At 44.2% G+C, this 22,340-nt stretch overlaps 1 protein-coding gene and 1 pseudogene across 1 annotated transcript; one reads left to right on the top strand and one right to left on the bottom strand.

The window, feature by feature from the left end:
- Positions 1–13,845: 13,845 nt before the first annotated feature.
- On the top strand, positions 13,846–16,060 carry LOC133919473 (uncharacterized; annotated as a pseudogene).
- Positions 16,021–19,930, bottom strand: LOC133919472 (uncharacterized). Its single transcript, XM_062363874.1, has 3 exons — positions 19,217–19,930; positions 18,476–18,661; positions 16,021–16,569 (listed from the first exon to the last, which is right to left on the bottom strand). Exons 1-3 carry the CDS (start codon positions 19,733–19,735, stop codon positions 16,264–16,266), a joined length of 1,011 nt encoding a protein of 336 aa, XP_062219858.1. The 5' UTR covers positions 19,736–19,930; the 3' UTR covers positions 16,021–16,263.
- Positions 19,931–22,340: the final 2,410 nt, after the last annotated feature.

Below are 22,340 nucleotides of genomic sequence, written 5' to 3' on the forward strand. Positions count from 1 at the left end.
TGGAGAGAGTTTAAGCCACTTGAGCATTGAGTTCTTCCTCGAGCATTCGCTGTGATCTTTACTCTTGAAGCTTTGTGCGTCTAGACAGCAAGGCGTCGCCTGTAGAGCACCCAATCTTTGTGGAGTGCCACGGAAAGTTTGTAATCAACTTCAAATTGAGTAAGGAAATTCTAGCTTGATCTTTGTGGTCGCTAGAAGAGGATAGGGTTGGAAAAGACCCAGCTCTTTGTGAGCTCCTCAACGGAAACGTAGGGACTTCTTTGTGAGGTAGCCGAACTCCGAGATAATCTCTCGTGTTCTTATTTGTGCAATTTACTTAATCGTGTGAAGTTGTGATTCTTCATATAAATTTGTGACCAGACCGGAGTATCCAACCTTCACCGGAGTATCCAACAGATTTAATCCGCTGTTTTAGTTTTAATTTTTAGAAAAGCCTATTCACCCCCCTCTAGGCACTTCCAATTGGTATCAGAGCCTAACCTCCTACAAGCCTTCACCGCTTGGAGGAAATTATAATGTCGACATCCGGAAGTCCGAGAGGTTTTAAAGATGATCCATCGAAGAATGATGACGATAATGGTAAAGGAAAGGGAAGTGAAGTTCCTTTCAATTATGATCGTTTAAATTCTTCAAGCAACTATATCTCTGTGCCTTTCGGGCGTGCACCATTTTTCGATGGTACACATTATGCCGGTTGGAGGCACAAAATGAAAATGCATTTAATCTCTCTTTATCCTAGTATTTGGAAGATTGTTTGCACAGGATTTGAGTTGCCGGAGGATGATCAAGAGCTCACCTCAAGCGAAGAACAAAATATGCACCGTAATGCTCAAGCCACAAGTGTATTGCTTAGTGCTTTGAGTCCGGAAGAATTCAATAAAGTGGATGGATTTGAAGAAGCCAAGCAAATTTGGGATACTCTTCAAGTTGCTCATGAAGGGACAACAAGTGTAAGAGAATCCAAGATAGAGCTGCTTGAGGGTAAGCTAGGAAGATTTGTGATGGAAGATTATGAAACTCCTCAAGCCATGTATGATCGGATGATGGTGCTTGTGAACAAGATAAGAGGGCTCGGGAGTGAGGACATTGATGATTACAAAGTGGTAAAGAGATTGCTTAGAGCATTTGCTCCAAGAAACCCTACTTTGGTGACACTCCTCCGAGAGAGAAGGGACTACAAGAGACTTACACCAAGCGATGTACTTGAAAAGATCCTTGCTCATGAGCTCATGGATGAAGAAGCAAATGAAGTGGAGATTCATGCAAAACAAAGCTCAACCTCAAATAACAAGAGGTTGCATTCAAGGCAAGCAAAAGTAAGCAAGCTCAAGAAATCAAGTATAAGTGAAGAGGAAAGCTCCGAAGATGAAGAAATGACCTTCTTTGTGAAAAGATTCAAGAAGTTCATGAGAAAGGGAGGCTACTCAAAATACAAGAGACATGCCCAAGAAGACAACATAAAGAAGGGCATGCTATGAATGTGGTGAAGTTGGTCACTTCATAGCCGATTGTCTGAACAAGATGAAAGGAAAGGACAAAGAAGACAATTAGATCAAGCCATACAAGAAGGACAAGAACAAGATATACAAGAAGAAGTATTTGGGCCAAGCACACATTGGAGAAGAGTGGGATTCAAACTCCGATTCCGACTCCGATGATGAAGGAGTCACCACCATTGCCATCCATGAGCCAACACCAAGAAAATCACTCTTAATGAGTGATGATGATGACGACTCCCCAAAGTGCTTCATGGCTAAAAGCCGCAAGGTAAAATCTCAATCCAAGCTTTTAGATAGTGATAGTGAATATGATAGTGATTGTGATAACTTGTTTAAAGGTTTGAATAAAAATGTCATTGCTAAAATAAAGGACCTAATGGATACAATAGATAGTCATAAAGAGACCCTCGAGAGACAAGAGGACTTCCTCATCCTTGAAAAGGAGAGAAACCTTGAACTCGAGGAGCTCTTTGCTTAAGAGAAGGAAAAAAGTTAAGAAATTGTCAAATGATTATGATTTGGCCAATTCCTCAATTACCGACCTTAAGAGTAATAATTTCTTGCTTCAAGAGAAATTATCTTGTTTAGATGAAAATTATAAAACTCTTGAAACACAAATTGATATCCTTAAGAAAGGCTCATCCAACTCTAGTGAAGCTAATTTACTATCTAGTGCATCTACTAGCAATGGATGCTCTCGTTGTTTCAACTTTGATATAAGTGCTTGCACGACTAATGTTGAATCCTTACAAGCGTTACAAAAGGAGAATGAGAGGCTAAATACCTTGGTCAAATACGGATGCATCAAAACTTATAAATCAAAAGATGCACTTTACAAGACCATCCAAGCCAAGGATAACAAGCTAAAGAGAGGTCTTGGATTTGACCAATACACGAGCAAGCCTAATGGTCGTGTGCTATTGAATGGAGTGGGATGCCTCAAGTTTGTCAAAGGAGGCAAGCAAGTTAATCACACGGCTCAAACAAGGCAACCAAAGGCTCATGCTCCTCAATGCTCATTCTATGCCTCATATATGCTCAAGAGAGACCACCGTGGTAAAGTAGTTGCTCTCTATGTTGGTCCTCGCACAAAAGATAGAATTGTTAAAAAGAATGTGTGGGTGCCAAAAGTGCTTGTGACTAACGTTAAAGGATCCAAATAAATTTGGTACCTAAAATAAAGGCATAACTTTATTTTGTAGGTATATTCCTCCGGTGGATCAAGTTGGGTCATTGATAGTGGATGTACAAATCACAGGACCGGAGAAAAGAGTATATTTTCCTCTTTTGAAGAAAATGGAGTGCCTCATGAAAACATCATTTTTGACGATAATGGAAAAGGAGACGTAATGGGCCTAGGTAAAATCGCCATCTCAAATAATCATTCTATTTTAAATGTCTTGTTAGTAAAATCTCTTAACTACAATTTGTTATCTGTATCTCAATTATGTGAGATATGTTATAATTATCTTTTTACCAATGAGGGTGTGATTGTCTCTAGAAGGGAAGACGCCTCAATAGCTTTGACCGGTAAGTTGAAGGGTAAACTTTATCTTGTTGATTTTTCAACGGATGAAGTTAAGCCTAAAACTTGCTTGATGGCTAAGTCTAGCATGTGTTGGCTTTGGTATCGCCGACTAGCTCATATTGGTACGAGGAATTTGTCTAAACTTCAAAAGGGCGAACAAATCCTAGGACTAACAAATATTTCTTTTGAGAAAAATAGAATTTGTAGTGCTTGTCAAGCGGGAAAGCAAGTTGGAGCATCTCATCCCGTGAAAAATGTGATGATAACTACAAGACCATTGGAACTCCTCCACATGAACTTATTTGGTCCTATTACCTACATAAGAATTGAAGGTAACAAATATGGTTTAGTTATTGTTGATGACTTTTCAAGTTTCACTTGGGTATTCTTCTTGCATGACAAAAGCGAAACACAAGCTATTTTTAAGAAGTTTGTAAGAAGAACCCAAAATGAGTTCGAAGTGAAGATCAAGAGAGTGAGAAGCGACAACGGAAGTGAGTTCAAGAATATACAAGTTGAAGAGTTTCTTGATGAAGAGGGAATCAATCATGAATTCTCGGCTCCTTACTCCCCTCAACAAAATCGAGTGGTTGAGAGGAAGAATAGGACTCTAATTGAGTTCGCAAAAACAATGCTTGATGAATACAAGGTATCGGATCAATTTTGGGCGGAAGCAATCAACACCGCATGCCATGCAATCGACCGGTTGTATTTACACAAGATATTGAACAAGACCGCATATGAACTTCTAACCGGTAACAAACCAAACATTTCCTACTTTAAAGATTTTGGTACCAAATGCTTTATTTTAAACAAGAAGGCAAGAAGTTCTAAAATTTACTCCAAAAGTAGATGAAGGTTTTATGCATGGTTATGGATCAAATGCCTATGCCTACCGTATTTTCAACAAAACCACCGGTTGCGTTGAAATTGCGAGAGATGTGACATTTGATGAATCTAATGGCTCCCAAGAGGAGCAAGTTGATCTTAATATGCTAGGTGACGAAGAAATACCAAGCGAAGCAATCAAGAATATGGCAATTGGTGAAATCAAGCCTTTAGAGCAACAAAAGGTTCAAGAGACTCAAAATGATCAAGATCAATCATATTCATCAATACAAGTGGAACCATCAACATCAACTCAAGATCAAGACAACAAACCACCACAAGACCAAAATCAAGACTATGAAGACCCAAATAACTTTTTGGATGATGAAGTGGGAGATATTCAACATCAATCCCAAGTACCACACCCACGCATTCATCAAGGCATCCAAAGAGATCACCCCGTGGACAACATACTTGGTGATATACAAAAGGGGTAACTACTCGTTCAAGAATTACAATTTTTTGTGAATTTTATTCTTTTGTTTCCTTTTTGGAGCCTTTGAAGGTAGAAGAAGCTCTTGATGATCCGGATTGGGTGATGGCCATGCAAGAAGAATTGAACAACTTCAAAAGAAATGAAGTTTGGTTCTTAGTGGAAAGGCCAAAGCAAAATGTGATTGGCACAAAATGGGTCTTCCGCAACAAACAAGATGAAAATGGGATAGTAACAAGGAACAAAGCTCAATTGGTTGCTCAAGGATTCACTCAAATCGAAGGTTTGGATTTTGGTGAGACTTATGCTCCCGTAGCTAGGCTTGAGTCAATTCGTATATTATTAGCCTATGCTACTCACCATGATTTCAAGTTATATCAAATGGACGTGAAGAGCGTATTTCTCAGTGGACCAATCTTCGAATTGGTATATGTGGAGCAACCGCCGGGCTTTCAAGATCCTAAGCATCCCGCACATGTTTACAAACTCCATAAGACGCTCTATGGGCTAAAGCAATCTCCTAGAGTATGGTATGAATACCTTAGGAATTTTCTTGTCAAAAAGGGCTTTGAAATAGGCAAAGCCGATTCTACTCTTTTTACCAAGAATGTTGATAGTGATTTATTTGTTTGCCAAATATATGTCGATGATATTATATTTGGTTCTACTAATCAACAATTTTGTGAAAATTTTAGTAGGATCATGACAAAGAGATTTGAGATGTCTATGATGAGGGAATTGAAGTTCTTTCTCGGATTTCAAATCAAACAACTCAAGGAAAACCTTCATTTGCTAAACAAAGTATATCAAAGACATGCTCAAGAAGTTTGACATGGAGAATGCCAAACCGATCAAGACACCTATGCAAACTAATGGACATCTTGATCTCAATGGAGAAGGCAAAAGCGTGGATCAAAAGGTATATCGCTCCATGATAGATTCTTTGCTTTATCTTTGTGCATGTAGGCCCGATATCATGCTTAGTATATGCATGTGTGCAAGATTTCAAGCCACTCCAAAAGAGTGTCATTTAATGGCCGTTAAGATGATTCTTCGTTATTTAGTTCATACACCTTACCTTGGCTTATGCTATCCTAAAGGGTCATCCTTCGACCTTATCGGCTATTCGGATTCCGACTATACCGGTTGCAAAGTAGATAGAAAAAGCACTTCGGGGACTTGCCAATTCTTGGGTAAGTCCTTAGTGTCTTGGTCATCCAAGAAACAAAACTCCGTAGCCCTATCTACCGCCGAAGTCGAATATGTTGCCGCGAGAGCTTGTTGTGTTCAACTCCTATGGATGAGGCAAACACTAAGAGATTATGGCCACAAAACATCTAAAATTTCACTTTTGTGTGATAATAAGAGTGCCATCAAAATAGGCAACAATTCCGTACAACACTCAAGAACCAAGCACATAGATATTAGACATCATTTCTTGAGAGACCATGCAATAAAAGGGGATATCGATATTCGTCATGTGAGAACCGAAAGACAACTAACCGATATCCTCACTAAGCCACTAGACGAGCAAAGGTTTTGCGAGTTGAGAAGTGAATTAAATATCCTAGATTCTCGAAACGTGGCTTGAACTGTTGCATATATTTGCTTGTTATAGATTTGTAGCTTTCTTAGCTAGGAGATTGCGAAAACTGCATTTTTGAGTGATTTTCTCAAAATTATTTGGTTCTTTGATCTCTTGATCATAATTTGCAATTTGTGATCATAGTTATGTAATGATACTTGTTGGCTGATCATATTTAGCAAATTAGTCCTTTATGTCCAACGGTTTTCTCCCAAAAATCTCCTCCCCAAATTTCAGCCTTCAATCTATTCTGTAACAGTTCCAGGTGCCGGAATGTCCGGTGTTCACCGGAATGTCCGGTGTTCACCGGAGTATCCGGACCTGACCACTGTTCACTGCTCAAGCTGATTCATGTCCAGTTTCTAGTTACCGAATAGTCTGGTCTTCACCGGAGTCTCCGGTACAGTATCAGGACCGGAGTCTCCGGTGTCTCCAGATTTCTTATATAACCCCCTGCCCGAACAGTTCTTCATATTCATCTACTCTCAACTCCTCTCTCCCAAACTTATCTCTCCGGTGATTTTTGAGGAACAACCAAGGAGCTTCAAGATTTTCATAGCTTCTCACTTGGATTCAAGGCCGGAATCTCCGAAAATCTCTATTCATCAAAATCCCCAGAGTATTTTTGCTCAAAAAGGTACTTTTTCCCAAATCTTCCCGATCTATCAATGCCCTTGTCTAGGATCGATTTTCCTTGATAGAATAGCTCCATATACTTCCTAGAACTTATCCCTAAATCAGATTCAACTCTTGTCGGCCGAATCTTCCAAAACCCTAGGTTTTGGGAGATTTTTCGGGCTGACCGGAGTATCCAGTGTTCACCGGATACTCCGGTGTCTGCCTGATTTTCAGCAACACTCTATTAATTAGTGTCCCTCATATCCACCAATTTGTTCTATCTCTCTCAGGTTATTTGCAATGGCTGGAGATTGCTTTGTGAAGGGTCACATATTTGAGAGGAAGAAGAAATAAAAGAGTGATCCTCGCGCTCAAGAGGCGAGAGTACCGGCTCATTCCGAGGATAGTGGGAGTGGGCACGCAAGCGGTGAGAGAGTCTGCAAAGTGGCCACAGGCAGAGAAATTCACATCGAAGAAGGGTCATCTACTAAGGATTATCAAAGAGATGTTGTCACTCTATGTCGGACCAAAAGTCAAGTAATGAGGGGCCACGAAAGTGGTCATGGAAAGGGTGTAGCCAGGGTGACAACAGGAAGGGGAAGAGGTGGGATGCCTTCTCGAGAAGAGAGTGGCAAAGACATCGCTACAGAAAACAGTTCTGAGTCCGAGGAAGATGAGGAAGAAGAGCAAGCTGATGAAGTAATTGGACCCTTGAAACTCCATAGACCACGAAGGACTGCCACCAGCTTTGACACTCCAAAACAAACGATGAACTACATGAAGCATGTATCTAGGGTGGTCAATGAGAGATTGAACAACCCATATGACTATGAGAAAAATGTCGCAGATCATCGCTTTTGGAATGACTTCCAAGCAGATTTTTATGAAACGGTGATCTTGGCCAAGAAGAAGCCAATTACACATATGCAGTGGATTGATTGGAATTACATGGGTCAGAAAGATGATCCCGTGTTCAATGAAGTCATCGCTGCTTGTGAGAGCAAGAAAATCGAAAATATAATGGCTTTCAAGTATGATTGGTGCGAGGAAGTTATCGCACAATTTTATGCCACCGTATGGTTCGAGGGATCGGAGAATCCCTTTATGCATTGGATGACAGAGAGAGTCAAGTACAAAATAAGCTTCAGAGGATTTGCTCATCACTTTCATTTTGATACTCGAGACACATCCAAAGATCAAATCCATAACGAGAATCAGCTTACTTTGGAAGAGCTTGGGTTCATGTATCTAAATCATGGACGAGTTGAGTTTGGAAAACTTACAGGAATGAGACCATTCTACCATTGCTTAAACTCCCTGTTTCGACTCACTTTGGCACCAAAGAGCGGGGATGCAACAACTGTGCAGAGCATCTCTAGGAATCTCCTCGCCGCCATGTCCAATGATCATGCTCCCTTCAGTGTGGCGTACTTCCTTTGGGAAGAAATTGTGTTCACATCCAAATCGCCCATCAAAAGTTGTGGATACTCTCCCTACATCATGTCTATCATTGAGAGAGTGTCCAAAAAAACCTTTGTGAAGGAGATAAAGCATGAACCCTATCGGATGAGACCCCTGAACATCCGAGCTCCATCTCCCTCGTCATCACCTCCTCCTGCTCCTCCAAGCTCAAGGAAGTTTGCCTCGAGACGTGCTCCTCCTCAAGGGTCATATTTTATCAAAAGTGCGCTCAAAGCTATTTTCAGAGTGTGCACTCATAATGCTACTCAAATCAAGGAGCAAGGTGTTCGTTTAATGAAAATGGAGAAGCGTTAGAAAGATATGTACACCTCCATGAACCTTCAGCCACCTTGTTCACCCATCGCTTCGGATGAAGCGGAAAGTGCACCGGTTGAATTTGAAAATCCTTGGGCATGGTATGATGAAGCCCAAGCAGCTGCAGAGAGCTCTCAACCTCAAGCTCAAGATGACTCCTCCTCCGACGTTCCTGGCAACGACACTGATGGAAGTGATGATGAAGATGGTGATGACGACGCCGATGACGATGAAGAAGCGAGCAGCGATTAGGTTCTCTCTCTTTTTGGTGCTTGATGCCAAAGGGGGAGAGAGAATTATCCAATTCTTAATTTCCCTAATTTTCTAGCTTTGGACTCTGTTTCATCCTTAATCGTTGTTGGACATTTGGACTCTATTGTTTGTGTGATGAACTATCTGCTCCATTTGAATTTGTAAGACTTTTATGTTAGTGTGATGATTGTCGTATTTTCTTAAATCAAGTGTGATTCATATCTTGCTATATGCATCTTGTTTACTTAAATATTGCATCCCACGGATTCTAGGATATAGGGGGAGCTCTTGCGAATTTAAATCTTGAATATGTGCTTTTGAGTATAACTCAATCTTAAATCAATGCACATATTTAGGGGGAGCTCACCATATCTTCTAGAATTCAAAATTCTGTTTCAAATATCTTCTTATAAGCTTTAATCATGTTGTCATAAATCACTAAAAAGGGGGAAATTGAAAGTGCATCTAGGCCCCCTAAGTGGGTTTTGGCTTATTGATGACAACACGATTAAAGATCTAATATGTTTATCTAAGTCATGAACAGGTTTAAGTCTTAGTTGAGAAGACATATGACTTGTTGACTTCGTGTTATGTTCTAAATAGAGTTAGAACTAAGAATAAGGAGATAACCTCATATGAAGAATTGGAAGGAAGAAAATCATTACTTTTTTATTTGCGCACTTTAGCATGCTTGGCGAAAGTCATGTACCAATAACTAAAAAGCACAAGCTATGACATAAAATAGTGATTTGTGTCTTTATGAGATATGCTCGTTGAAGTATGCCTATAGGTTTAATCCGAGATACCTAACATGCTTGTCGATACAATTATAGAGTCTAAGATGCTATTTTTCTTTGAGAACCTTTTTTCTATCAAGAATATATATCACATTTCTAGTCAAACCAATGAGATAATTCTGAACATACACATGAGCTAATTCTTGAGGAGGATAATAGTGAAGCTCTAAGAAGAAGTAAAAGACAAAACACGATAAAATCCTTTGATGATGATTTTCATTATGTATCTTGTAAATGATACTCTCAAGTCTATTTTAGAAGTATATGTATCTCCAAATATAGACTACTAGAAGGAGACAGTTTGTAGTGAGATAAATTCCATTCTCGCCAATGGCATTTGCAATTTTATTCTTTTTGTTGTGTGGACAAACAAATAAGTATATGAAAATTGTGTCAATTAAGAGTTCGATCGTAATGCGTAACTGAGTCTGATCGTGGTGTACTTCAACTGCGTAATTCTCTCTATGTATACATCTATCACCGCCACCACAAAAATATACGCAATTAGGATTTTGTCAATTTCTCTCTATTATATTGTCGCACGTAGTCTACTCCATCCTGCCACGCCGACGTACACCGACAAATGGAAAAGCAAGTCTCTGGAACCCATCGCTCTTGGAATACTACATCGAGAGAGGGCGAATAAGTCTTTGATAAGTGTTCGACGCGACTGCTCAAGATCTGCTTCCTCTACATCATTGAGATCAACTTTGACTATTTTATCTTCGTCATCGCCTGCTGCATCGATATCATGGGGGCTTATGCATTTCACATCGTCATCAGGTACATATATTGCAATCTGTATTAGATACCTAGTCAAAATTTTGCTCAAGTATTTAGTCGAGACTCATCGGACCTAGTTGAGTCCTATTCGAATGATAGTCGAATCTAGTCGAGATCTGTCAGAGCTAGTCAAAATCCTACTCCAGTATCTAGTCAAGACTAGCCGAAGTTAGTCGAACCTACTCAATATTGATTGTCAGTATCTATTGTGATTCATATTATATTAGAAATTGATTTAAATTAAATTTAAAAGTGCTATTTTATCCAACACATCATAGGGTAGTACGTACTTACGGAGGATACCCTGGTCCGAGCAATCTCCCATTGCTCGAAACTTTCAAATTCGATGCAATTAACCATCGTTACAGCTTACAAAAATTGCCCCAAAGCCTAGAAGGATCAACGGAAAATCCTAGTTCACTAGCAATAGTAACCGAAGCTGAAATATGTTTGGACGTGATGCGACATCAGACTCTCAATGCAGATCAGCAACAATCCACAAGCGTCTTCCCCTGCTCAAGAATCAACCTGCTCGTAGCATCAGACAACTGGCTCGATTCGAGCGCAGCTGCACAAGGCGCCAAGGGCGTGCCCAGGCCAACAGAGCTCATCAGCCTTTCCCAAAGCGCACCACTGAACCAGATTGGACCGTGCCATCGCATCCTTCCATTTCCATCAGGGATTCGACGGCAGCAAGGCACCGGGACCCAATCAACTTCTCTTGGAGTAGAGTGGAATGCCCTCCATAACACAGTTCCCTGTCGATGCCCCATGCGTACTATCCACTAGAAGTCCAGAGCTCCCATTTCCTTCCCGGTCTGACCATCGCGGCATTGCCACCGGGCAACATGTACCCGATGGTGCTTGCTGCATCGATTCGTGAAGAAGTTCAGTGCTCTGCGCTAACACAATGAAGGAATTGGCGGGGCTACAGCATCTGCTGGTGGCGCCCTTCCTGTCCCACTTCTCCACCTTCACGGTGATCCCGGCGATCACTGACGTGACCTTGGAGGCCGCGAGTGCTCCGTCGCCATCTACCTCGCCCCTTTCTTTGTCATCGCTATAAGTCGCGACTTTACTATTTGTAGCTTGCAGAGTGTGCCCGGTCCTGCGCGGCTATACGATGCTATGTCCTTGAGCTGTGCAAAAATAAATCTATTGTTTGATTTTTTTCTTTTGCGTATACGTTGTTTCGTGCTATTTTTACTTATTCATGTATTTAATTGGGACTTTTTTCTTTTTAAAAAAAAATATTTTTATATTGATTTTAGTTATTTACTATTTTTAGTTAGGATGGACTCTTTATTTTGATATTTTACTTAACAATTAGTTTGACAATGAAATTACTAATTTATTTATTTTGAATTTTAGTTATTTATTAATTATATTTGGCATTGGCTTTTTATTTAATCTATACCGTTAAAATATCATAATAATAATCAGTGGTTTAGATTTTTTTTTATCTGATTAATGTTGCAATAGACGTTAGAGCGAATGTGAACGTTTCTTTCGACTTTACTAATATAATAGATTGGGCAGTTAATTAGTTAAGCTTGAGGCGATTACACAATATAACGAGAGGATTAATTTGAAAGCAGGAAGTCACAAACTGTTTAAGTTGTACTTCTCCGGTCATTTCTGAGATCTAAGAGTGACGGGACATAAAGTGGAAAAACAGTTAGCCAGTAGCAAAAACAGGGAGAAAATTTAAACACGTACAGCTACCGCACCGACTTCATGCACACACGGCGAGCATTATTCAGTACTCGCTACTCTGGCGCGCGTGGATGCTGGTAGAGCTCGGACTTGGGTCGGGTCGGACCAGCATGGCTGACCCCCTTTGGGCTTCGAGGCCTTTAGCCTTTGGTCATGCCTGCACGGTATGGGGTGCTGTTAGTGCCGTACCGAGCTGGCATGATGAGACTTCGGCGAGGCCTAGGCACGACACGACGGTCTGTGTCGTGTTGGGCTGACATGAGTTTAGTATCGTCGTTCCGGCGTTCGATGTGAATCCGTTCACCGTTGGAGCCCTTCTTTCTCACGCCGACGTCGCCTTCGCGATATCTCGCGAAGCTTCGCATCGAGCCCACGCACTCCGCGGTTGTATTCTCCGCGCCCTGCGCCGCTGCCTCCTCCCGGCCTCCTCCGTCCTCGAGCTGTCCACCGGGACGCGTACGCCCTTTCCCTCTCCACCTCCCTCGCCAGCCGCACACGTGGCGTCCTCGGAGTCGTGAGCCCCTCGAGCGCCTGCAACCACCTCGCTTCTCCGCTCCCCGCCGGATCGCTCCTTCACTCCCCGTCGCGAGCCCCTCGAGCGCCTGCAACCACCCTGCTCCTCGACTCCTCGTCGGATCGTGCCTCGACTCCTCGTCGGATCACACCGAGCCGCCGCTGCCGCCGGACCGCATGACCCTAAGCCTCGCATCGGACACCGCGAACGACGCCACCCCGCACCCCCAACGGCAGATCCAACCGCCAACCCCCGCGCGCGCTCCCATCCTCGCTGTGCTCGGCCCACCGAAAGCGCCGCATCAAGGCGAGATATTATCTCGGGAACGAGCAATGCAAGAGATCGGGGGAGGGAGCAACGTGTGCGGCGGAGAGAAACAGCTTAGGGAAATATTGGGTTGTCCTGTCTTGCTAGGCCACTATTGCTATCTATGGGCTGCTACACTTCGAGCCATTTTCGTGCCGACCCGACCTAGACGCAACAAATTTTTCGAATCGAACCGGACTACCTATCATGCCTCGTATAAGGCCCGACATGACTTGTGAATCATACCGGACTAGCCCGGCCCATCTATACTCTGTGTTGGGCCGTGCTTGACTGGCCCAAGCCGTGTCATGCTTGGATCAGCCCAAAAAAAGCACGGCCAAGTCCCTGCTCTAATGCTGGTGCTCGGCATGCATGAGTGGTGGCCAGCACCGACCGGTGGTCGGCTGCGGCTATGGATGAGCTGGACAACGCGTTCATTTCTTTCCTTCGACGAATCTTATTTCTCACCTCACTGCTGTTCAGGCGTGGAGAAAGATTTTTTTTTAAAAGCCATAGTATTATGCCGGATAATATGTAGTACTACTCTACTCGTAGATGAGGTTGCTTCTCATAAAGTACGAGTAACAAGAATGCACTGGAATAATAAACGATGTTCACGCAGCTTTCCAGGGAGAGGTAAACATCGTTTGTTCATAGAGGTGGCGTTTGGATAAACGTTGGGAAAGGATATGAAAATGTGGTTGGATATGAAGTGTTGGGTTTAGGTTTAGGAAATAAGTTTTTAATTCTATTTTTTGTTTGGATCTATCAGGCTTGGGATTGGTATATAAAAATTTCTGGACCAAATTGCCCCTTATCCCAATAGACTTCATCAGCAACTCCTCCAACAAGCAACAATTGTTAGCTACGTCCAAATTTCATATTCCAGCTAAATCCATATTCCTCGCTAGGTTACGATCGGTGAGATATGAGCCCCTCATTTTCTTTTTTCTAACCTAACTCTTATCTCATTCCCTCTAAACAAATATAGCTTTAGATATATTCCAATGCTCATATCACTTTCCCACCTCTCATTTCCCTGTATCCAAACGCTACCAGAAGGGGCAGGCTGGCTAGCTTAAGATTTTTTTTTTTTAGGAATGGCTAGTTTAACATTGACACGTAGCATTAATTGGGTTCGAGAAAAAGGAGAAAATGAACCCAAGATTTCTCTCGGGTGCCCTGACCGCGCGCTTCCTCCCGACGTCCTCGACCTTCCAGGTCGCCGCCGCCGTCGCCACGGCAGCCGCGCTCTACCTCAGGGACTTCCTCCCCGACTCCTGCGGTGACGAAGCCTGCGATCCGCTGCTTCAAGATTCCTCCTGCTCCTCTTCCACCTCATCATCCACTTCATCCTCCGATGAAGAGCTCTCGCCGAGGCTGCCGCCACGCAAGGGCGGGCTGCCGTCTCTGTCCGACATGGTCGCACTTCTCACTGGCAGGTAAAATCTCTTGGTGTGTAACAGCTTATTTGTGACAGTGTTCTTCTGAGAATCATTCTTACTGAGAACTCTTATTTTCAAATCAAGTCATAATTTTTGACAATGTACTGATGAATGGTTTACTGCTCCGTGTAGTTTGGCCGTGTCAGGGGCAGCAACAATCACTTTCTTTTACAGTCTAGGTGAACATGGGCTTCAGATTGCATTGCTGGTATCTATTTTTCCCTCTGATAAAATGATATAGTTTTAATTAACGTATGCAAAACTCAATTTGACCTTTCGGTCATGTCTGTGATTAATTTATAGTTTCAGAATCTTAAAATTATAACATTCAATGGATCTGCAGTACCTAGTTTCTGGCCTGCCTGTGTGTTTGGCCTAGTTTTTTGTTTTAATTCCGTTGTCTTCACTATGCATGGTGAGGTTATCGTGTGCCTGCACATTGTCCTGTTCAGTTCTTTGCAGGAGTGTATGGCCACGTTTTGAATTGTACTTCTTTGATCAGTTGTACCCACTTGCCATGATTTATATGTTTTCATACATTATATGCTTATCAATGGTCGACTCATTTGCAGTACTACCTGAAGGCACAGTTTGGTTTCAGCAAAGATGAGTTTGCTAATCTACTTCTAATTGCTGGTGCTGCCGGAATGCTATCACAGGTACCAACACCATTGTAACAGAAGAACTGTTGTGTGATTGTAGAATTATAGCCTTTAATTTTAGTCATTTCAAATCTACAGCGTTGGATTTTAAGTCATATCAAGGCTGCAAGAGTAGTTATCTATTTGTGGAGATACATTTTGATATTTTCTTAGACTGACTATCGTCTCTGCAGCTAACTGTAATGCCTATATTGGCTCCAATTCTGGGTGTTACTACTTATTGTCGGGCTGCTAGGAGGATGTACTCATGTAATAGCTTTTCACCAAGACCTTTATCTGATCCTTAATCAGCAGATTTCTGCGATTTTTAGCTGAACAAGTTATCAAATATTGCAGGTTTTCTTGTATGGCATCGCATGGTCATACTGGGTACTTTCTTTGCCCATGACAATTACTTTATTTGATGACATTTTTGTTGATATTCCTATCCCAACGACAATAATCATCTGCTGGCTTAGCAGTTTGCTACTGTGTTCTAAGTGTTCGTGTAACTAATGCCAATCGTCTATTAAGCATCAGAGCTCATCTCTTCCTTCACTATGCAGGTACCCTAATTTGCTGCAGCATTTGTAATTCTGAGTGCTTTTGCACCCATCTGTAAGCCACCGTTTACCCATCATTTTTTTTCTTTCCTTTTCCTTCCGTGAGATTGCTAACAATCTTGATGATCTTTTCAACTTTATAGATAAGGACCAATGTATCAAAAAATGTTGGATCAAATGAGCAGGTAATTTGATTTCTGATTGCAGGCAAACTTTGGATGTTTGTCTTATAATACCTGATAGTTGACACTACTGAGTTTTGCTTATCAAATCTCTGTTGTGGCAATGCTTTTTAGGGAATCGTTCAAGGGTGTATATCTGGGATCAGTTCTTTTGCCAGCATATTAGGTCCCCTCATCTTCACTCCCTTAACAGGTACGCATGCGATATATATGATCCATGCAAGTACAACAGTATTGATTTACCGAGCTTTAGTTAGCAAAAACATCTTAGCTCGCCTTCCTATGTCAGCATGGTTCCTTTCAGAAACAGAGCAAAAACTTCAAAGGTTTCAGTATAATGTGCGCTGGCTTTTGCACCGTAAGTCATCAATGGAATTTCTTTGGGAATTTTGTTCAGCGCAAATTTAACATGAAATACTAACGACTTGATATATTTTGCAGCTCATTGCGTTTATTATCAGTTTGAGGAAGCGCGGAGCTCAATCTAGTGCCTGCAAGAAGTTCAGCATGATCAAGCATGACGTACATATATAATGTCCTCTCCTGGTTTTTAAATCCGCTCAAGTCCATGTCCCTGTTACATCAGAATGGTTCGTCTTCATGTTACGAACTCTACGAGCCTACAGCCAATCAATTACAGCTTATCAGTTCATCACATAGGTCTCAGTTCTGACCTAGCCACCCAATACACTTACTAACCAACACGAATCTGCTCGCCGACGACCGAAAGGTTCATGTCACCTGCCGTCGTGGTACTCGCAGTCGGCGGCGACGCCGCGCACGGGCCTGCCGAGGTGGGCCTCGCGGATGTCGAAGCCGCAGTGGACACGGCGGTAGAACTTGGACTTGACGAGGAGGCCGAGGATGTGGGCGCGCGCCCGCAGCACGAAGGCGAGCCTGACGGGCACCACCGCGGGGCCGAGGCGGCCGTTGTTGGGCTTGCTGTGCAGGTTCGCGCCCGCGCCGTAGAGCGGAACCTGCTTGCCCACCACGGACACCGTCACGACCCGCCCGCTCTTCCGCGGCTGGTAGAACTCCTTCATCTGCATGCATGAGCAACGAGCAGCACAGCACAGCACAGCATAAACCCACATCAGTTCACATCTGCTGCGTTGACTCAACCATCCAGTAAGGAAGGTCACTTGCAAAAAATAAATAAAGAAAGGAAATGACAATGCGATCAATGAATTGTCTACACTAAAAACATAGTACAGAAAGCATGCGCAAAGAAAAAGTTAAAACTTCAACTTCCTGGACGAATTTTACCGTCTGATCCGCAACCAAGTACAGTAACTGCAAGGCATGATGGCGTTTGCTTGCTTACCAAGCTGGGGGCCATCATCTTGTCCACCATAAGATTCCCGCAATGAGCACCAACAGCAGAAGTAAACAAGTCCCAGGACGCAAGCCACAGCCAAAGGTGACAGGACCCTCTGCAGTATTGTACTGCAGAGGAATTAAAAGTCACTGTGACCCGCTCCCAAGCTGTATCCCAGCCAAAGTCGCTAAAGTATACTGGTAAAAGGCGTGCTGTATGAAATACAACCATCCAGGAAAAACAATGAAGGCACGTCCTTTTTGGCGTTCAAAGGTGGAACATAGGCCTGCATAGTGCCATTTCACATTGGCCCCTTCGCCAAGAGAGCAGGCTGCGGCAGCGCAGTGCAGGAGCAGCTCCTGCTGCACGGAGCATGCAGCGGCAGCAGTGGACTGCAGCAACACTATATGGCAAGTCGTCCTCTCGCTTCTCTGTACTGATCGCCACAGTGCCTACCGGCCGGTCTTCTTTTACGGCCTCTGGCTCGAGTCACGTGAACGGCCATGCCCACCCCCGGAGAAGGCCACTGGGTCCATGCATTATTGGGTTCCTCAGTTCCTGTTTCACTTCGCTATGCTAGCCGTGCGTGTTATTGGTACTTAACCATATGCACTCTAAGTCCTATAGTCCTATATACTCTTGCAACTAGTACGTGTTCTAGTGAATACCAGTCCATTAGGAGGAATTGCACCTATTAAGGAATTGACAAGGAATTCCTATAGTCCTAATTTTTCTGACAACGAATTGACAGATGGCTTGTGTTCCTTCTGACCTGTGAACGACGAGTTTCCTACTTTCCTGTAGGCATTTCATATGTGATGCATAACAAGTAAAGGAGCTTGTCCTAGGTGAATGGAAGTATGCAACTGTGTCCAGCTTAAAATCCAACAAAACCTCAGGAATCAGAATGCACAAATGCATGTTTACACCAAAGTCAGAAATCATCTGACGGTCTGGTCTCTCGATCGAGGAACCAACAATTGATAATGGACGCCACTCTGTGATCGAACATGACAAGATTGAACACCAGCTTTTGAAAGAGCAATGTGAAACTAAGTCACTGTTCTGTTAATAAACAATCAAGGACAGCGACAAGAAAGAAGGGAACCGTGCAGTTGGGTTCGCTTTTCTCCAGTACCTAGGTCATAGATTATACTGGCATCACTAGGACACTACCCCAGTGCTCATGGGAATGCTAAAAATTCCACGGCCTGTGGGATTATGGCCAGGATAGCGAGGAGGGATTTGGTTGCCCCACATAAAAGCAGTCCAAACCTCCCAATCACATGGTGATCGACTACGACAAGCCCTTTCTGTTTGTAACCTTCCTAGTATTTCTCTCTCTGTTCGCAGTTTTATCCATTGTCCTCTTCTGTTCATGGCATATACGTCAAGTTCCCCTTTTTGATTGGTCCTGCTCTTCTGCACATAAAAGCATGGCTCGGCTCCTCACATGGACGCGCCATCTAATTTAAGTCTGGTTACTGTCGTAATTACGAGCAATACCAACCGGGGATTCATATCCTGATCAGGGCAGCGAGGCAAACCGTCCACATCACCTTCCAATCCAGGCGCAAATGCGATACTGATTATTAAGGAGACGCAACGAAGAGGAGAGGCCAAATACGTACGTCTCCGGAGGCGACGGTGAGGTCGTCGAAGAAGAGGAGGAACGGCGTGGCGGTGACGTGCAGGCTGAAGAAGGTGCCGCGGTTGCGGAAGCGCAGCCGGACCGTCGCGTTGACCGACATCATCTTCGTGGGGACGCCCGTCCGGTCCGTGCCGCCCTGGATGTGGTACGACTCGAACACCACGCTCTGCACCGCAAAACACAAACGGACATGAGTAAGGCGACGCGCAAATCAGCCGCGATTTGTGCGAGCTGCCCATGAAGTGGTAGGAATGGAGTAGACTGTAGAGTAATGTCTGCGCGTTTTGAGGGGGTTTAAGAGGGTACAGCTACTGCTAGCTGTTTCTTGGCCAAATGCACTCCAAAATTCGAAGTTTCTGTGGCCATGGGTGGAATTCTCGTCCAGTAAATGCGAGTCCTCGAATTTTGAGGTGCGGGGGTTTCTATTCCTTGAATGGAAGTACCGATTTCTCAAATGTGTTCAGGTATAGTACAGCCCTGATTGAAGAACTAGAGATGGTACAACTGCTGGGTGGTAAATCAGTCTAATTTCAAAGATCATCTTTTTTGCTTTAAAGGAGAGTTCATCTGTTCGAAAACGAAGCTAAGAAGCTTGAACGTATACTCTGCAATGTACTAGCCGACCAGATTGCTTTTGTTTCTCAAGGAATAAGGAGTTTAACGAGGCAGCAAGAACAAGAGTGTACGAGGGTAGGAGGTAGTGGCAAGAAGAGGGGCATACCTTGACGACGACGTGAGGCTTGTAGGACTTGCTGGCGCCCCACAGCACGAGCAAGAAGAAAGCGAACACGGCGAAGAACGCGAACGCCCCGAGCGCGTAGCACCTCCACGGCGACGCCGCAGCGCCGTGCAAGGACTCGTCCTCGTCCTCGTCGTCGCCGACGCTGCCCGCGCCGCTGCCGTGCCCGAGCCGGCGCCAGGGGGCGCTGCCAGCCGTGCCGCCGGCGCCGCCGGAGCGGAGCTGGTCGGAGAAGAGGAGCCGCCCCGTGGAGGACTCCCGGGAGTGGTGCACGCCGACCCCCGGGTGGTGCTGGAAATGATAGTGGAGCGGCGACTCGGCCGGGGTGGAGCCGGCTAGCGACATCTTCTCAGCGGCCGCCACTCCGCCGGAGGCGTGGACGACGTCCGGGTGGGAGGCGGCCGGGCTGAGCACGTAGTAGGCCGGGCGGCGTGGCGACCGCGGCGGCGAGGACGGCGCCAGGCTCGTCACGTCGGAGTCCGTTTTGGCGTGCCGTGCCATTCTCGGAAGCCGCGCGGCGCGGTGGGCGTGGGACTGTGGGGAGGAGACGCCCAACGGGTGTTTGATGAAGGTTGTAAGTGCGAACGCGACGAGGGGTTTTTGAGAAGGTTGCGCGGGGCGCGGGCTGTGGCGAGAGAGATGTTGGTGCGGCCGTGCAGGGGACAGTTCGCGGGGACACGCTTGTGGTTGTGCCGAGTTAGCTTGGCGTGTTGAGAAAATTCTAGTGCAACTGCTGCGTCGGATGGAAATTTAACTCGATTACTCATTTACCTACTGATAAATGTCTTAACAGGGAGATATAGATCGAATTTGGTATCCGTAAATATATTTATGAGTAAAAAATACTATCCGATGAGTATATGGATACAGACATAAATAAAAAAATGCATATATATATAGTATTCGTTTACCCATCTATACATATGACAAATAAGCTAGTATGATAATCTCACTATGAGTTCCTAACCCTCACACCCAGTGAACCCAATCTACGGCTCTATCCATCCATCATTCACACTAATCATAAATCTCTAGTTCTGTTGCCACTTCTCAACACCATCGGCCTGGTTGCCTGACGGTCCGAGAGCCTTGTCCGTCGCTAGAGAGCATATCAGCGCATGATGGCTTTAACTAAGCCCGCCTTGTCGCCTTCTGACTTTGATCGCCACCCATCCGCCGCTAGAGAGAGAAGATCAGCGCACGCCAGGAGGGAGATGGATGGGATGCGGCATAGGCGCGCAACCTGGATGAAGTTGGTGTGCTTTAGGTCGTGGTGCTACGTGATGAGAACGGCGGCGAAGGCGAAAGTAGTGCGTGGAAGATTGGAAGTAGTAGTCAGAGCCGGAGAGGGTGTCATCATGGAGAAGATGATTTTGTTCAGGCTATAATCCTGGAGCATGGTGAGGGGATCTATGGCCACCGTTGCTAGGTTTGGCGATATCTGTTGTCTTTTGGAGTTTTTTGCTTTTGCAGCTAGATCTGACTCGGATGATCCGCGGGTAAAAGAGTATACCCGTGAGCGACGAGTTTAATATCTATTCTTCACTCACGAGTGTTCACGAGTATTCCCGTGAAAAGATAAAAACTAACAAATATAAATATAAATAAACACTAATGGTACCCATATGATTGCCATCTCTAGTCCTACACTACATACGCTTGAGCGAGAGAACTACGACTTTGCACTCTGCATGCCCAGCACGAACGGTTGGTTTTAGGTGTACCTTTTTTTTTCCTGGAGGACGGTGCACCGTTTGTTGGACTTGGACTAGCTATTTATGCTTACCAGTGCAAGCTTGAGGTCTGCGAGCCATAGCTCGGCCCAACCCACAAGTTTGTACCCAGCTCTATTTCATACTACCATAAATGCCCAACAAGGAAACAAACGTGGTAGTTTTGGGCGTCCTCTACCAAAGGGCCACATCCAAATACCCAAACTTTGACAAAGTTTTTTATTTTTATTTTTAATATTTGCAAAGTATACGCTCATTTAAAAATATTATACATCTAAGTTACTGTTACATGTTGATTGAGCGATAGGAAAGTACCGCGTATCCAATAGAAGGCACATTGTCTTTTTTTTTGTTTCTCATTGTAAAAGTATTATTTTGAGTTGAAAAGTCTTAGAGAAATAGATTATAGCATCCTCTATAACATATTTTTTTTACAATTTTTTATGACTATTTTGACAGTGTTATGAATTTTGAGAGCAATAAAACACAGTGTTTTTTATTTTTTATACTGTCACTTTAGCCATAATAGTCTTGATGTGTAATATTTTGAGAGGACATGTACTTTTACAAATATAAATAAAAAATAAAAAAAATCGGCAAACAGGTACCCTGGACTCGAGGCCTGACGCTTCTTAATAGGCCTGTTATTAATCTCAGCTTCTTAATGGGCCCGTTATTAATCTCAGCTATCCAAGTTGTGCCCAATGGGTATTCTTCTAATTTAAAGGCTTTACTTTCCCACACTTCCTACACTTCAATCCCTCGAAATTTTATGTTTTTACAATCGACGAGAATGGGCGGCGAGCTTAGGGTCTCGAGATTAGAGTTGTTAGGGATCGGGAGATCTATCAATAATGAGCTTAGATGGAGGTCCTTGGAAGAAGGCCGATCCAACGGAGGCGGCGAGCAGCGGGTGGGGTGGCGGGACACTGCCGACTGCAAGGGAGGCAACAAAAATGGATTGGTTACTGTGATGGCAGATCAATAACGCGAGAGACATCAGATATAAGAGCAACTTTAACCGACCCCTCATCCAACCCTCTACCCTATTTTTTGAGAGGCCGACGATAAAAAAATCCCCTCCAACCGATCCCTCATCCGACCCCCTTTCTTTGAAGAGCACCTAAATCTCTTCCCTCACCCCCCACATCTAGGGAGATCTCATCTGACCCCTCATCCGGATTCAGCGTTCCCCGGCCATCCGCCCGTTGGTGCCACCCTACTATGCGCCGGTCGCCCGCGCACAGCGCCCTCCGATGTCGCTAGCCTAGTCGTGCTCGCACAGCCGTGTGCCCACCCGCTCGCTCACGCTCGTGCAGCACCTCCCGCCCTCTCTCGCTCGCGCGGCCGCACGCAAGCACGACCCTCCCGCG

The sequence above is a fragment of the Phragmites australis genome, chromosome 5, assembly GCF_958298935.1.
Source record: "Phragmites australis chromosome 5, lpPhrAust1.1, whole genome shotgun sequence".
Lineage (NCBI taxonomy): Eukaryota > Viridiplantae > Streptophyta > Magnoliopsida > Poales > Poaceae > Phragmites > Phragmites australis.